The sequence below is a fragment of the Coffea arabica genome, chromosome 8e (assembly GCF_036785885.1).
Source record: "Coffea arabica cultivar ET-39 chromosome 8e, Coffea Arabica ET-39 HiFi, whole genome shotgun sequence".
In the NCBI taxonomy this organism is placed as follows: Eukaryota; Viridiplantae; Streptophyta; class Magnoliopsida; order Gentianales; family Rubiaceae; genus Coffea; species Coffea arabica.
Window position 1 is genome coordinate 52730608 of NC_092324.1, and position 16071 is coordinate 52746678.

General features: G+C 41.3%; 4 protein-coding genes and 1 non-coding gene across 9 annotated transcripts; 4 read left to right on the top strand and 1 right to left on the bottom strand.

Annotated features, from left to right (window-relative positions):
• The first annotated feature begins 588 nt into the window (after positions 1-588).
• Positions 589-3189, top strand: LOC113704210 (beta-carotene isomerase D27, chloroplastic). 5 transcript variants are annotated; one of them, XR_011819952.1, is made up of 6 exons: positions 589-1280; positions 1838-1930; positions 2269-2330; positions 2468-2574; positions 2649-2792; positions 2866-3057. XR_011819952.1 is itself a non-coding variant. In XM_027225944.2 (6 exons), exons 1-6 carry the CDS (start codon positions 876-878, stop codon positions 3022-3024), a joined length of 942 nt encoding a protein of 313 aa, XP_027081745.2. In that variant the 5' UTR covers positions 589-875; the 3' UTR covers positions 3025-3189. The 5 variants fall into 5 exon arrangements, 3 of the variants coding, with proteins under 3 accessions (XP_027081745.2, XP_027081749.2, XP_027081747.2); XR_011819951.1 differs by having other exon boundaries at positions 2649-2772; XM_027225944.2 differs by having other exon boundaries at positions 2677-2792; positions 2866-3189.
• On the bottom strand, positions 1671-1753 carry TRNAL-UAA (transfer RNA leucine (anticodon UAA)). Its single transcript has one exon. It is a non-coding gene; the product is annotated as a tRNA-Leu (tRNA).
• Positions 3190-4403: 1214 nt separating the features above from the next.
• LOC113704209 (endoglucanase 1-like) lies at positions 4404-6796 on the top strand. The gene is made up of 7 exons (XM_027225942.2): positions 4404-4678; positions 4775-4984; positions 5161-5361; positions 5451-5543; positions 5644-5805; positions 5914-6025; positions 6171-6796. The coding sequence occupies exons 1-7, from the start codon at positions 4466-4468 to the stop codon at positions 6665-6667; spliced, it is 1488 nt and encodes a 495-aa protein (XP_027081743.2). The 5' UTR covers positions 4404-4465; the 3' UTR covers positions 6668-6796.
• A 1111-nt stretch (positions 6797-7907) lies between these two features.
• Positions 7908-12177, top strand: LOC113703321 (protein CANDIDATE G-PROTEIN COUPLED RECEPTOR 7). Its single transcript, XM_027224647.2, has 2 exons — positions 7908-9385; positions 11635-12177. The coding sequence occupies exon 1, from the start codon at positions 8019-8021 to the stop codon at positions 9345-9347; it is 1329 nt and encodes a 442-aa protein (XP_027080448.1). The 5' UTR covers positions 7908-8018; the 3' UTR covers positions 9348-9385; positions 11635-12177.
• Positions 12178-14164: 1987 nt separating this feature from the next.
• Positions 14165-15863, top strand: LOC113703323 (protein BRANCHLESS TRICHOME-like). The gene has a single exon (XM_027224649.2). It carries the CDS (start codon positions 14451-14453, stop codon positions 15603-15605), a length of 1155 nt encoding a protein of 384 aa, XP_027080450.1. The 5' UTR covers positions 14165-14450; the 3' UTR covers positions 15606-15863.
• Positions 15864-16071: the final 208 nt, after the last annotated feature.

Consider the following 16071-nt stretch of genomic DNA (forward strand, 5'->3'; position numbering starts at 1 on the left):
ATTCTTGTATTCTTTTTCCCCCTTTGGGATCTGGATGTAAATTATTCACGAGTTCTGAGGATTAATCGCTTATAGAACTAACCACTCCCCATTGAGTTTACCTTTGCCCGTTAGAGCAAAGCAATCCATCCCAGGGTTAACGGGTAAAGGAGAGTGGCAAGAGATAGACGTACTATTTCCGGCACATGAATTTGATGCCTGCTACTTTCTTGATCCCGAGGAGGAAAGTGATAGGCAAGAGGTCGAATTGGGGAACTTCTGTTACATTACATGGGGGAAAAACCAGGCAATAGTTAGTATATATTTCAAAAGAAAAAAAAAAACCTGAACGGGAGGGAAAAAGCTTACGTGGCTCGGCCAAATTTCAAGTCTTGCGTGGCATTACCTCAGCCTCAAGTCGATCATAGATCATGTTGGCTCATCCGCAACCAGTTGCTCTGATATTGTGTTTGCCCTTTCTGCCATCACAGGGCCCAGGCTCTAAGGCTAATAACCATTGGTTTTGCAACAGACTGCATTCCGTCCGTATATTCACAGGGAAGGATCGGGTCATTCTAGACATTTGAAAGGTCCCTCAAAGATGTGGATGGTGAATGGTTTTTGATTATTTGAGGGAATGAAAAGTAAAAAGTGGAGCTGCATGAACCAATCATATGCCCTCTGGGATTCCTGAAAATCACAGAAGAGTGCATAATATCTATAGCTCCAGGGACGACTGCTGCTAAATGAAGAGTCCTTAATTTAGACCTTTTTCAACTAGACTTAGACAGTGCGCGTCCAGATTAGCTGTCGCGAAAATTGACCAAGAAAAAGCGTAGAGAAAGCCTCTCGTGCTCTGCTTCTTGCGAAACACAACCCGAGTCGAGGGAGTATTGATGGTGGTTCTAACAAGTTTTCAAGCAGTCCAAGTCCATAACCAAGCAGCAGCAATAAAGTGTGGTTACCACCCAAGACTACGCCTTAAAAATGGAACTGTTAGCATAAGGTGTGGGATTGCAGAGCCATCAGGAGAGCCAGCACCATTCGGGCAGAAGACAAAATACAAGGATGGTTTCTTTGAGAAGGCTTTCATGACGCTCTTCGCCCGCAAAATGGAGAAATTTGCTGCCAAATCCAACAAAGATGGGACGCCAGTAGAGAAGAAGGGTTGGTTTGATTATGACTATGAAAGCTTTGTGGACGTCTCTAAGAGAGTGATTCAAGGTAGGAATCGCACGCAACAGCAGCAAGTGGTTCGAGAGGTGCTCTTGTCCATGCTTCCTCCTGGTGCTCCTGCTCAGGTATTTTCTTTTCTTTCCTTTTTTCCGCCTGATTGGATTGGACTGGACTGGACTGGACTGGACTGGATGAGAAATAGCAAGTGGTAGAATTAATGAAAGGGTGAAATTGAATTCGCATCACGCACGACTTTTTCCAATTTGCAAACCAGCTGAAACTGTGATAAGTCCATGCTAATTTTTATCTTAAAAAATAAAAGCTAATTTCAAAAAAAAAGGCGCAGAAATGAAAGAGTGAATACGCATCACACACGGCCTTTTTTTAAACCAGCTAATTTGAAAGAAAAAGGGAAAAGAAAGGAGACTAAATTTTTGGGGGGTGGGGGGGGGGGGGAGAAGAAGCTAATTTTTGAAAGAAAAAGGGCCAAAAGGAGAAATTGAAAGAAGAAAATTTGCTGGCTATGGGGTTCGAACCCATGCGCACTTATGTGCAGAAGATCTTAAGTCTTCCCCCTTAACCTCTCGGGCAAACCAGCTGCTAATGCTTTTGAGCTTCCTTATTCTTCTACCAACGAGCCAACAGCTTAGTAGCTTACCCAAATCAAATTTGGGTTTGACAGTTCAGGAAGCTTTTTCCACCGACGAGATGGGCCTGTGAATTCAATGCCACGATAACAGTACCCTTCTTCGACTGGCTAGTTGGGCCTTCAGAGGTAGTATTCTCATTTTTATTGTACTAGACTCGATCAAGTTTTGCTTTCCACAGTTTTGGCGATCCATTTTTCTCATCGGAGGGCCTTTTTATTATGCTAAAGAGTGCTTGTTCCAAGATGTATGTTATGATTCCCACATATAGTTGGCCACATAATTGAATTGTCAGATGAATGATTGGTTGGTTTGTAATTCGTATGAAATGGACATATAAGAAAATTTGCACCCCTTAGCTCCGCCGCCACCGTGCGTCAACTTTTTTCTACCAAAACTAATAAAATGTTGTTGCATTTTGTTTCTTCACCTCGCCCTTACAAGCTGACTTGCCCGCACCCAGTAGGTCGTGGAAGTGGAGGTAAATGGAGTAAAGCAAAGAAGTGGAGTGCGCATAAAGAAGTGCAGGTATTACAGGACGTTTCTTTCCTCTCGAAGTCTGAATATATAATAGTTCAGTTCAGTTACAGAGTGACTAGTGTTCCCATTTTTAATGACCAAGTCAAGTAGTGCTATTAATCGTCTGGCATATATGTTCAATGAAGGTATTTGGAGAACAGCGGGTGCGTAGGAATGTGCGTTAACATGTGCAAAATACCCACACAAGACTTCTTCACCGACGAATTTGGGCTTCCATTAACTATGACCCCAAGTAGTACATATATACTGTGTGTTTTTTGTTTTGTTACCTTCCTTGTTCTAAACATTTAAATGACCCAACACAAGTCCTGCTGCGCGCTGTTGGAAAATGCAGATTTCGAAGATATGAGCTGTGAGATGGTGTACGGGCAGGCTCCACCGCCATTTGAAGATGACCCGGCATCCAAACAACCTTGTTTTGCAGATATTTGTAAGCGCCAACTGCTAAAGGTTGGGAGGCTTGAAGGATGCATGTCATCTCCTTTCCTAATTAATTAATTAATTATTGGGGTATATTTTGCAGGCTCTTTGGCAAATCCCAATTCGAGCGTCTGTCCCAAGCTGCAAACCTAACAGAAACAGCTCCTATTTCATTTCTTCGGGAAGTGTTGGGGGCCGTGACTATGGCGCGACATTCAAAAGTAACAGAAAAAGATCAAACTCGCAGGAATTGTTTGTTTGAACTAATGGGACTGCTCTATCTTTGACTAGCGAACTCGTAGTCGTAGCATTCCGCGTAATTAATGCATATAAGTTCGCCAATCACACTACTGTAATATGCTGGTTTCTGGTGTTGAGACTTTTTTTAACTCACTTTGATGACCTTGTCGTCATTTCCTTTTGACAACATTTTTGTTTTCATTCCTTAGTCAGCACTTTGCTATAGGTTGAACAGACCAAAAAAAGAAGAAAGTCCAAGGTTGCAGACTCTCCCACAAATCCAACAAACATGCAAAAGAAAGTCCTTAAGAGGAATGCATTTTCCTGGTCCCTTTAATGATTTTTTTTTTTTTAAAAAAAATATATATCTCTTAAAAGGATTGCACTATTATAGAGAGAGAGGAAGCAACAAGTGCAGATGGTAGAATGGAATCCCATTTCCTCTGTATAACGTCGACATGAAATACTACCTACTGCTGCTACTGGTACTACTACTTCCAATTCCAATCCTAACAAAAAATTCAACAACAAATTGGTGCTGGCTTTGTAGGCTTCCAAGCACCCCTTCCACCTTGAATTACGCCTTCTTAATATAATCACATGCTCAAACAGCAGCATTTCTTATTCCCTCCTAAACCACCCCAAAATAAATACAAACAAGTACTGTAAATAAAATCACGCAGTCGCTGAGTTTGAAATTTGCGTTCCCAAAAGTCACATGACGAATCAAACATGCATCCTCCTTCACCTTCACGGGTCAAATCCAAGGCCCTTCCCTGTATGTCATATGACAGCATCACATTTTTTTTTTTTTTTTTTTGCATGCAAGCAACTCAAAATTGCAATTATAGAGATCACAGATTTTTATTTTTTTAATTTTTTTTGGGGGGGGAGGGGGGGGTTCTTGGATTCCCCCCCTTTATCTATCCATAGCTGAACCGCAGCCCAGTGTGGATAAAATTTGTCCCGTCACGAACATGAATGAGAGGAAAACCTGGTGCTCGTTTGTAACTGTAGTGCACGGGATGATGCGAGTTTGAAAATGACTTCCATTCAAAGATTAATTTGTATGTGTCTTTTTTGACTGTCTCATACTTTTTGTTTTTTTTTTTGGGGGCTTATTATTCTTCCCACCGTTACGGGCGGTAGCTTTTGCTTGTAAGTATTATGCTAGTAGTAGAGTAGTAGGACACACACACACACTATTATCCGAATTGGCGCAGCTGAATCCGTCCGTGAATGGATGATGCGTCCAAGCTTTCAAACACACTACTCAGTACTCACTCTCTCATGCACGCATTCACCAACGAACTTAACTACCCCCATTCTCCCATCCATCCAATTCTTCTTTCTATAAAGAGGAGGTGCCAATGCCAAAAAAACAAAAACATAGTCTAGTGAATGCTTCGCTTCTAAAGGATAGAGCCTCCTTATAAGTTTATTTTCACTTTGGAAAAACGAACATGACTTCTTGCCTTCCTAAGTTTACCATAAAATTACTACTGATTCTATGCTTCTCCTTATCCTCCTCTCATGCATTCACCACTCGAGACTATTCTGATGCCCTTGAAAAATCCATTCTCTTCTTTGAAGGGCAGAGATCAGGGAAGCTGCCCTCGAACCAACGACTTTCGTGGAGGGGTGACTCTGCATTGTCCGACGGCTCTGGTTACCATGTACTTAATTAATACTACTAATGTATACATGCTCTCCAATTAGTGGGTGGAGTAATAGTTTTTTTGACGGCTTATTTTTGTCATCGTGGATTACAGGTTGATCTTGCGGGAGGTTATTATGATGCAGGAGACAATGTCAAGTTTGGCCTGCCAATGGCTTTCACTACTACTCTATTTGCATGGAGCATAATTGAGTTTGGTAGCTCCATGCATAACCAACTTGAGAATGCCAAAGCCGCTGTCCGCTGGGGTGCCGATTATCTTTTGAAAGCAGCCACAGCAACTCCTGCTACCTTATACGCTCAAGTGAGAAACTCCGCACTTGATAAAAAAAAAAAACATTTACTAATTCATAGCTGTTTTAGGAGTAGATTAAGGTACATCATTAACCATACCGCCGCCGAATTGATTGATTTCTGGGAATGTTTTGTCTTCTACAATAGAAAATTGCAAACAAGCTTTATTTCCTCTAAATGGAGCAGGTTGGAGATCCGAATATAGACCATCGTTGCTGGGAAAGGCCAGAGGACATGGACACACCTCGGAATGTGTATAAAGTGACCTCCCAAAACCCAGGATCAGACGTAGCAGCAGAGACAGCAGCAGCACTGGCAGCAGCCTCTATTGTGTTCAAAGATTCCGATCCTCATTATTCCACCAAATTATTGCACACAGCAATGGAGGTTAGTTTTTCACTACTAATTTCGACTCCCCAACTTTTTATTACCACTCCCTTCTCATAAAAAACAATCCCGAACAAATGCAACTGCAGGTGTTTGATTTTGCAGACAGGCACAGGGGCTCTTACAGTGACTCTCTCAATTCTGTTGTCTGCCCATTTTACTGCTCATATTCAGGATACCAAGTGAGACGAACGAAACAGTTTCATAGGTTTTCTTTAATGTCCCTAGCGTAGGTTCATCTGTCACAACTTACCATCTCCTGCTCTGCTCTCATGGATTTAGGATGAGCTATTGTGGGGAGCTTCTTGGCTTCATACAGCTTCAGAAAATTCCTCGTATTTGGCTTACATCCAATCAAATGGCCACACACTTGGCGCAGATAATGACGATTATTCCTTTAGTTGGGATGACAAACGCCCCGGAACAAAAGTTCTGCTTGCAAAGGTTTTTTTTTTTTTTTTTTTTTTTTTGCCTTCCCTTCTTTCCTGCAATACAAATAAACAAATTCGTTAAATTACATGCTCAATGCTTCTCCGATGCAACTTCACATAGGGTTTCTTGGAGAAGAGCACCCAAGAATTTCAGCTGTATAAAGCACATTCTGACAGCTACATCTGCTCTTTGATACCGGGAATGCCAAATTTCCAGGCCCAGTATACCCCAGGTGTGCTGGAGAAAATTGTTATTATTATTTTTTTTATGACTTTCGTTTCCCTCACAGAATCAGCCGCCCATATTGTGGTGCTTAGTGGTTTCGTTATGCTAAATTTGATTCTGGCTGTCTCAAAATCAACAACATTGGTTGACAGGGGGACTTCTCTATAAACAAAGTGAGAGCAATCTCCAGTATGTTACCTCTTCGTCTTTCCTTCTCCTAACATATGCCAAGTATTTACGCTCGAATGGAGGAGTTGCAGCATGTGGGGTCTCAACTATCACAGCAGATAAGATCATAGAAACTGCAAAGAGACAGGTTGACTATATATTAGGAGATAATCCAGCAAAAATGTCATACATGGTGGGTTTTGGGCAAAGGTATCCCCAGCATGTTCACCACAGAGGTTCCTCTGTGCCATCAGTGCATGCACATCCGGGACGTGTTAGCTGCAGTGACGGATTTCAATATCTCTATTCCCGCTTGCCTAATCCAAATATTCTCGTGGGAGCCATCTTAGGAGGGCCTGATAGCAGAGACAATTTCGCTGATGACAGAAACAACTATCAGCAATCTGAGCCAGCAACTTATATAAATGCCCCTTTTGTTGGGGCTGTGGCTTTCTTCTCAGACGGATCCACAACAGTCTAACATTTTCATTGCCTTTAATGGAGATAAAAATCTGCTCCAAAAATGTTGTGATTCAGAACAAGTTGGCACGATTTTGACAATTACTACTAGTGTTGTTTTGTCCCTCGTCCAATTTTGAGGGTTCTACAATTTGACCATTCAAGCAGAATGACGAAACTCTTTTTAAACTAAGAAACATGAACTACAGGAAAATTGTGGAGGCATTAATCTTTTGTGAAGATAATGATCAAAGTGTACTAGCGTCAAAATGCAGAATAAGATGATCAAAGTCTTTTTCCTGCCTAACTCACGGCACCTCAAACACGATTAGTCCAGAGAGACAATAGAGATCCCTAACTCTGAACGAGAGGCATTAACTTAATTGCTTAACAATCAAAGAAGGGGAAAAACTAAATAAAAATAAAAGAGCAAAAGAAAAAATAAAGGGCAAGAAACATCTCCTGAACTCCTTTTATGCATACATTTCACATAGCTGCTCCTTGGCCAATGCGAACTCTTCCTCTCTATATCCATTCACAATTGATTTTTGGATCAAAAAATGGCATGCTTACTATTTACCACTATGTTTTGACCAAAAGAGAATACTCCATACTATTTGGTTAACGTGAATTTAAAAATGTCGAGATTTAAGACCAAGGTGCCCAGCTTGTTTGCCTGTTAGCTCAGGAAAGGCACACGGGATCCTCAGCGTCATTTTTTCAGTGGTAATTCAGTGTCACTTCTATATTTATGTCAAGTGTTCTGTTTATTTAATTTGTCATGTACTGTTTATTTAAATTTTTTTTACCATCACGTGATAAGTGGGATTGACACTGGATTTGACATTGAATAGTGACATAGAGGATCCCAACTGAAGAAAAGGAGAGGGATTGGAGTGATTTGGTTTTTGTTGTTTCGATTGACTTTTGAGGGGGGAAAGGAAAGGTTTAGGGAGGGAAAGAGCGGAGAAGAATCTAATTATTCGATTGAATTATGCTTAGAAGGAAAATGAAATTAAATAATTTACAATTTTATTAAAAGTTTATTTTTTCGCTATCTTTTCAACTAAATTAACACTTAAACAGAAGTTTAAGCAGAAATTCAATATTTGTTTTCTTTTCCTTTCATATTTAATTCAGATACGATTCGATGGGAATCACTTTTCATTTCCTTTCTTTTCCATTGCTACCCTTCCCTTCCTTCAATCCAAACGGAGCCTAAATCAGGAGATTAATTAATTTTATAAAAAGGATAAAAAAAAATGGCGCGCCGGCTCTACCACTACCTACAGGCTACAGTGTAGAAGAAGGAAAGGGAAGAGCGGAGAAAGAGAAAAGAGACGGAGATCTGAGCTTCTTCTGTTCTTCCGAGGATGACGATGATGATCAACTCCATCAACATTTATGTCCTTCTTCTTCTCCTCATCTCTCCGGCAGTCGTAATCGCTGAGATTCGATCCTCCGAGATTCGCAACGATGCACGTGGCATCATCCCCTTGGACGAGTTCGGCTTCACTCACCGGGGCCGCCTCGACCTCAACGTCTTCTCCATCTCCCTCTCCTCCGACCCCTCCTCTCTCGACCTCTCCCGCCTCGGTTTCTTCCTCTGCACCCGCGATGCCTGGTTTCACGTCCTCCGCCAGATCGACGACTCCCAGATCACCTGCGCCCTCCAGTCCGACGCCGTCGATCTCGTCTTCACCTTCGACTCCCTCCCTAACCCCCCCATTTCCTTCTCCAAACCCCACAACATCTCCATCCCTGATCAGTACTCTCTCGTCTTCGCCAGCTGCCTCCCCAACCTCCGCGTCTCCATGAAAGTCCACTCCGCCATGTACAATTTGCAACCCGGTCCCTACTCCAACCGCCGCGATTATCTCTCCGCCGGTAAAACCCCCCTCCCCACGATTTATTTCTTGTTTTCGCTCGTCTATTTCGCCTTGGCCGCCCTCTGGATCCATGTTCTGTACAAGAAACGCTTGACCGTCTTCGCCATCCATTTCTTCATGCTCGCCGTGGTTATCTTGAAGGCCCTCAATCTCCTGTGCGAGGCCGAGGACAAGTCTTATATTAACCGAACCGGGAGCGCCCACGGATGGGATGTCTTGTTCTACGTGTTTAGCTTCTTCAAGGGGATTACCCTCTTCTCTTTGATTGTGTTGATTGGGACTGGGTGGTCCTTTTTGAAGCCCTACTTGCAGGACAAGGAAAAGAAGGTTTTGATGATCGTCATTCCTCTTCAGGTCGTTGCTAATATAGCTCAGGTTGTGATTGATGAGTCCGGGCCGTTTGACCAAGATTGGGTCACGTGGAAGCAGGTTTTCCTGTTGGTGGATGTAGTGTGCTGTTGTGCCGTCTTGTTCCCGATTGTTTGGTCTATAAAGAACTTGCGCGAGGCTGCCAGGACTGATGGCAAGGCTGCTGTGAATTTGATGAAGTTGACCTTGTTTAGGCAGTATTATATCGTGGTCATCTGCTACATTTACTTTACGAGGGTGGTGGTGTATGCGTTGGAGACCATCACTTCGTATAGGTATCTCTGGACCAGTGTTGTGGCTGGGGAGTTGGCCACTCTTGCCTTTTATGTTTTCACTGGCTACAACTTTAAGCCTGAAGCGCACAATCCCTATTTTGTGGTTGATGATGAAGAGGAGGAGGCTGCGGCTGAGCAGTTGAAGCTTGAAGATGAATTTGAATTGTGAGCCAGATGATACCTGGTCAAGCATTGGATACCTGTCAGGTTGAGTCTATTATTTTATTGCCATATTTCTAGGACATCAGTAGTGTAGTGTTTTGCGTCTTCATATGTGATGTTTGTTTAAGGCTTTTGATGACTAAGGCCAGTAGTATATACCTGTCATGGACTATAATGCGTCTGTGATTTTTGTCAAACAAATTTTTGTGGGAATGGAGTCATATTTGTAGGTTCCAATACTAGAAGTTGAAGGGAAAGTTTTTTGTGTATTTTTGAAGTGTGTAGGTAAAAAGTTTTGAGAAGTTTTTTGGGGTTCCTGTAGCAAAGGTTGTTAAAAAACTAGTAGGTAAAAAACTTGGTCAAAAAACTCACTTCCAAACATGCCCCATGTGATTTTCCTTGTAATATATCACAGTATTATACTCTTACTCTCTTTTCCTATTTTCTGTTCAATGAGCCAACTGTTGCAGCTCTTGATTTTGGGAACTGATTTGCATTCATGTTGTTCAAGATATAACCATTGGATGATGTGAGTTCTTCTTACTGCTGTTGCAACGTAGAAGTACAATTAGCTCCTATATTCTGATGGTTAATTGGTGTCTCACAGTTCCTAGTAATGAGACGTCCATACTTTTTGAAAGAAAATTAAGAAACTGAGAAGGGAGAGAATAATCTAAAGTGAGTGTATGAGAGAGAGAGAGAGAGAGACTGTTCAATGAGGAAATGGCATTATTGTTTGCCTGTCTGAAGTGACTAGTCGGTATTGTCCACAAAACTCATTCTTGATTGTCATGATGTGTCTTAATATTTCTTTTTTAACTATATGTTTGATAATTTCACCAGTATGGTTCCATTGATTGCATCTATTCTTTGTTTTCTGGTTCCGTAGACTGAATCTACTTCCTGAAGGAAATGATGAGATGCCTATTGAGGCTCATAGAGGCAGTCCTGGAATTTCTTGTCTTTGTTGTGTTTATGTTGTTTACTAAGTAGTTTACTAAGTAGTTTACTTAGCTACTACCAAGCATGACTCTGGTACTGCAATGCTCTAACATCTGGAAAGTAATATAGCGAAATTAGAATTGACACATTGGTAATACTGATACGTTAAAAATAACAATTTGTAAGTCATTAAACTTGTCTGAAGTGATTCAAAAGAAAAAGGTTAGAAATTTTGAGTATTTGGAGCTACTACAGGTGCGAGCAACGGTATCATGGTTTCAGTTGATAATTTATGCGTAGGAACCTTTCTGAATACACCAAGGGGCTGAAATTTTCTGGGCATATGTTCCCCTTCAAACATAAGAGGGCCTAAAAAGCCTTTTTAGAGGTCATGAAAGAATGTATAATAGGTATTCTGTAGCTTTTCTTCATTTTTGTCAGCTAAAACATTCTTGAATTTCTGTTCAGCTATTAACTCCATATGCATTATCTTTGTGGAAGACTACGACTTATTGTCCAACTGTTTACAGTAGAAAATGTGAATACTAATATTTTAGTTGGAGCACAAGGATGACTGAGTAGTCCAGAGATTTTTCCCTTGCTGTGATGTATATTTCAGGCAAATTTTAAGCATATTGTGATCACAAAGCAATTTAATACCAGCTTTATGAAGTTTTGTCTCCCAGGTGAGATTTGTGAGTATCTAATTTAAACTCTTAGTCCGAGAGGCAATGAGATCTGTCCCGAAAGTATCTCTCTTTGAGTATTTGAGCAATCAAATTGATTAATTTAGTGATGAGGTTTGGGTTTGAAGATTAATTTGGTGTGAATTTTTCTCTCCCTGTTAGTGGCAGTTAAGTGAATGCTTTCGGCCATATACAGATTAAAGCAGCTGGTCACCAATTGGGTGGCATTGATGTCGTATTTATCCTGTAATTATGTGTTAACGTTTTATCTTATATCCATCATGAGACTAATCTACTAGGCAAATATTCTGGTATGCAGTTAAAAGCAGCCTTAAATTTGGGTATCCAAAATGTAGCACGCGTGGTGCATTTTAGTTTTGGGGGGGAGGGGTGAGGAAGGGATGGGTGGTTTGGGGGAGGGAGTGTAAATGAGAGGTCCAAGTTCGAACCCTCCCACTTATACTGTGACGTGAAAAGGTGTAGTGTTATTCACGTTTGACTCTCCATTGGATTAAATCATCTCTCTCGGGAAAAGATTGTGTTGTTACTTGATTTTGCTATCATCTCTCTCTGGAAAAGATTGTGTTGTTACTTGTTTTAGCTATTAACCTTGGCAAGCCCAAAATTGATGGCATAAATTGTTCCAAAACATTTTGTCAAGGGCAGTTTGTCGGAAGATGGGAAGGACATGCACTATCAGATTTGCTTATTTGGATCCTGTTTCAGCTCTGACTCCTTCGGTGTAAACTGTAAACTGCTCGATGATGCATCAGTTTTGTGTCAATTTTCAATTCAAGGTTGGAGTTGGAGTTGGAGTTGTAGTGTAGGTTAATATGGATGCTAAAAGGAGGAGCGCCCTGCTAGGCTGCCAGCCAGCTTGGCGGCTTTTGTTTCTTTTGCCTTAACAGGATTGAACCCACAAAAACGAAGGAAGCTGGACAGCAATCATAGCAAAAGTGGAGGATGTGGGCTTCAGTGAAATGACAATAAACTACTCTTCCTTTAACGCACCAATAATTTTGAGACGTCCAACGGAATGTACTACGAGGCTCGAATCCTCTTATTTACAGTGAATCCTGCCTGCATCTTATTAAGTGGTCATCTAATGATCACCCCGCCTAAAGAGAGTTGGTTTCCAAATTTAGGACTTGCTCCATTTATTGTCGCGGCTATGGCACAATGCCACAATATGCAATGCGGTCCTTTTAAGCTTTGACTACCAGAAATGGCGTAAACTTTGGAGAGTAGTAAAGTACGAAACTGTGGTTTAAATCGATCCCAGGGGCGCATTACAGCCATCCCTGTTGACCTGCCCTTCTCTCCCTTTGCAGAACTCTAGATTCGACTACTATGATGCAAAATGTGGAGCCATAAGACTGATCAGATCCGCCTATCCTTTGTAGCCGAAAATTATCGATTTCATCCTTTTTAACATTTTTGTCCTCCATAATTTAAACAATGCAAAATCATTCCTCACAAAAGTTTCATCTGGTACTGTGAGCCGCAGGCCCTTTCATGTGCACATTATTTCGTGGGCTATTAGTCAGTCTATTAAATGATGAAAACAAAAAGCACGGCAGACTAAACACTACACTGTTGTTTCATTGATTAGTAAGTAAAAAGGTAGTAGATGAGAACAGAGCGAAGACAAGAAAGAGTTGGAGCACGTTTCAACAATCCTCGCTGTTCTTTTTTATTTGATCTCTAACTTGCCGTCAAAATTCAAAAGGTTCGTGGACAAAAAAGTTTCCTAGTCTGGTGGACTTGGACCACTATTTCCTTCGTAGTTCAAAAAATCGAATACGTATTAGTCAGTGAATCAAAAATGAGGTTTGGTTTGCTGTCTGTCTGCTCTTGTTTGGTCATTCGGTTGACTGATATGTTTAGGCACATCGCTTGCTTGTATGGCTCTTAATTGACGGAAATTGGATTCTGGGACGAAATTTACGCTAAAAGAGCCATTTCAGACCTTACCGCAGAAAACCTGTGCTAGTGGCATACTGTTCTCTTTTTTTTTTTTTTGGGAGAAAGGGGGTGGTGTGGAAAGGTGTCATTCCATTCTTGTATTCAGGGAGAATATCACCCCATTTACGTAGACAAGGTTAGCATTATCTTACTCTTGATAGCACGTAGTACTAATCATCCAAGCGCCAGAATTAGCTTATGAAGAAAAAGAAGGGAGTACTGTAGAGGAGAACATGTTAGAAGACCATCCCATGTGAAAAGTTGTGTGGATTGATCATGAGAAGTGTTTGTTCCATGGGGACCCCCAACCATGTTACTGGTAGCACGAGGCAATTGGCATCCTGCTCCTTAGGCCAAGGCTTTTTCCTTTTGAAGGACAGAACATCAACAATCTGAGTTGGATAACAAGATAGAATAGATGGATGTTGAGATCTCCTTTTGAGTTCATGCATTCGTAAAATCCAACCGATCATTAAAACCAAAAAAAAAAAAAAATTGCAATTACGAGGTACTGGTATCAGTTAAATCCTTCATGGGCGTCTTAAAATTGTTTTAACAGCAGAGGTATCATCATTCATCAGTCTGGAAAAATCATACGAGTAAAAAGAGGATTCCTAGTACTATTATGGTTAATTTGAAGGTTGTGGAGGTCTACAAGCCATTCATTAATTATAAAACGGACGACCGGAGGTGACCCTAATTAGTAGTAATGTTACTTGTGCAGGCCCATTTCTTCCTCACGCAAGAGGATTAGATTAATGAAGCTTTGGAGTTCAGTTCCTATCATGCATTCGCAGGAGAAAATCTCAAACAGATGCAAATGTGGTCCTTTACACAATCTTGATGATTTTTGTAGATGTTCTAGAATATCCACGAGGCTTGAAGTGGCCTTGACATACATGAAAAGTTTTCTATATAACTGGTCTGGCAGATAACCAGTTGAATCCTTGTGGTTTTAGACAATTTGTCCCTCATCGAATGAGCTTGTGCAGGAGGAAATATAACTGGTGTTGGAAGTACTGCCTATTCACAATTTACCAACCCTGACATGTGTTCCCCTTTTCTTTTTTTGGGATTTAGAATCAGCTACTTATAGCATTTGTGCGTACAGAAAATAGGTTTGCAAGAACCAAAATACAATTTGTTAAAGTAACACCCCCCCCCCCCCCCCCCCCCTCCCCAAAAAAAAAAAAGAAAAAAAAAAAAACCGCAGTAGTAGAAACTAGGACACTACTAGACTTGCTGAATTATACGAATGACTTGCACCATCGGCTACCTCCGACATGCATCCGGATGTAGCAATTAAATACCAAGAGGTGCATGTGATGCATCTTTCCCTTTTACACTCCCACAGTCTCAGAAGCAGCTTGGACAAATGGACTTTAGAGATAGAACGGCCCTACTTGCAATTACAATAGAGAAAAGGCAAAAGCAAGAGGAAAAAAAAGGTAGACAAACATAGAAAAGCTTCTTCCAAAGAAAGGCACATTATAGAGAAAGCAAAGCAAGACTGCCCAATGGAAATGGAAGAGATGATGATGATGATGATGATCAGCAGCAGAAGCAGCCCAGCAAATCCCAGAATTCAGTCCATTTCTAATGATCCCATTACTAATTGCCCAACCTGGAAGTTGTACGAGAACCCCTTCTACACAAATACTCCTCATAACCAAAAACATAAACATCAGCAGCACTCCCGTCAATTAGAGAACAAGGCCAGTAGTAGTAATAGTACCTGTAGTACTGATCAGCTGAAGCAAGTTCATCGTATCCAGCTTCCTGTTTCAGCAAGAAAGATCGCGGCTTCCTTTTGGGATCTAACCTTCATCAGGCCTTTGATGGAGTCTGAGCTTGACAAGGCCCGAGCCAAGATCACCGAATTGAAGGCTGGGCTGGAACAGGAGCGCAAGGCTCGTAAGAAAGCAGAATCTATGAATAAAAAGCTGGCCAGAGAACTCTCGGAGGTCAAGAAAAGCAGAGAAGCATTGGAGCGGCTGTGTGAAGAACTTGCAAAACAAGTATCAACCGGCGAGGCAGAAATGAGCAGAATGCACAAGGACATGGAGGAGGAGAGAAAGATGCTGCGGATGGCAGAGGTGTTGAGAGAAGAACGCGTCCAGATGAAGCTTGCTGAAGCAAAACTTTTGTTGGAAGAAAAGCTGACGGAGTTGGAGGCCACCAAAACGAAACAGATGATTGATCGGTCCAAGGTTAATGATCAAGAAGCGCAACACCGCCACATTTTTAGCAAGGCTGATGAGAGTTTTAACAAAACTTGGTCAAGTAATGGTGGGATTGAGTCTGCTGACGATATTAATAGTATCAGTCGTGATTCCTCCGGAGAAGAGATAAAATCGTGTGTTTTGGTTGAGAAACCGGCTCCTACTACGACTGCTATTATTGCTGTGGACGGTAGCAGCGGTTCAAATGCATCTGCAGTAATTGTGGCGGCAAGTCAGAGAAGAGCTTCGCCTGAGCCTGAAAATCCGCATATCAAGCGGGGCATCAAAGGATTCGTGGAATTCCCAAAAGTTGTTCGAGCGATTGGTTCCAAGAGTAGGCATTTTGGGACCAAGTTGGAGTGTCAGAAGGCTCAGCTGAGGATACTTCTCAAACAGAAGACTCCCATCCGATCATCCAATCATCCAATACCCTTATTACCAGCTAGCTAGTTACCTAGGTGTCTTCAGGATTTTCCACTCGAAAACTAGGCATGGCATACCATCGTTATTCCTTCCCATTTACCATTTCTTCCAGGTCCCTGATGAGCTTCATACATGTCGATGGTTTTATATGTTCATGATCTGCTTTCGTATCCAAATAATATTGGAGCCAACATGTAAAAGTATATACTTGTGTCTTTTAAGAGTTAGTGATTTTTTTCCCCTCTTTTTTATCTTGCAATATACGCACTGCTGTGCTTTGTTCAAGTCATCGGTGTTTATGATACTACAATCTGAAGATTTTTTTTTTCCTTTTTGCCCCGCTTTTTTTGTCATCTGTCAATGATTGCCTTTGTGACAGGTTAAAAAAGAAAAGCAAAAAAAAAAAAAAAAAAAACGTCAACGAGATTGAGTTATTGTATAATAGATGAGTTAATTATACTTGAAGCTCAAGAGTAAAAATGGTATTACGTAT

Excerpts from the sequence above, each read along its gene's own strand:
- LOC113703321 (XM_027224647.2), top strand. The coding sequence starts at position 8,019 with ATGACGATGATGATCAACTCCATCAACATTTATGTCCTTCTTCTTCTC.
- LOC113704209 (XM_027225942.2), top strand. The coding sequence starts at position 4,466 with ATGACTTCTTGCCTTCCTAAGTTTACCATAAAATTACTACTGATTCTA. Across the intron at positions 5,544-5,643 it reads GCTCATATTCAGGATACCAA|GATGAGCTATTGTGGGGAGC; the intron begins GTGAGACGAACG and ends TCATGGATTTAG. Across the intron at positions 5,806-5,913 it reads CAAAAGTTCTGCTTGCAAAG|GGTTTCTTGGAGAAGAGCAC; the intron begins GTTTTTTTTTTT and ends AACTTCACATAG.
- LOC113703323 (XM_027224649.2), top strand. The coding sequence starts at position 14,451 with ATGGAAATGGAAGAGATGATGATGATGATGATGATCAGCAGCAGAAGC.
- LOC113704210 (XM_027225944.2), top strand. The coding sequence starts at position 876 with ATGGTGGTTCTAACAAGTTTTCAAGCAGTCCAAGTCCATAACCAAGCA. Across the intron at positions 1,931-2,268 it reads GGCTAGTTGGGCCTTCAGAG|GTCGTGGAAGTGGAGGTAAA; the intron begins GTAGTATTCTCA and ends CGCACCCAGTAG. Across the intron at positions 2,575-2,676 it reads TCCATTAACTATGACCCCAA|ATTTCGAAGATATGAGCTGT; the intron begins GTAGTACATATA and ends TGGAAAATGCAG.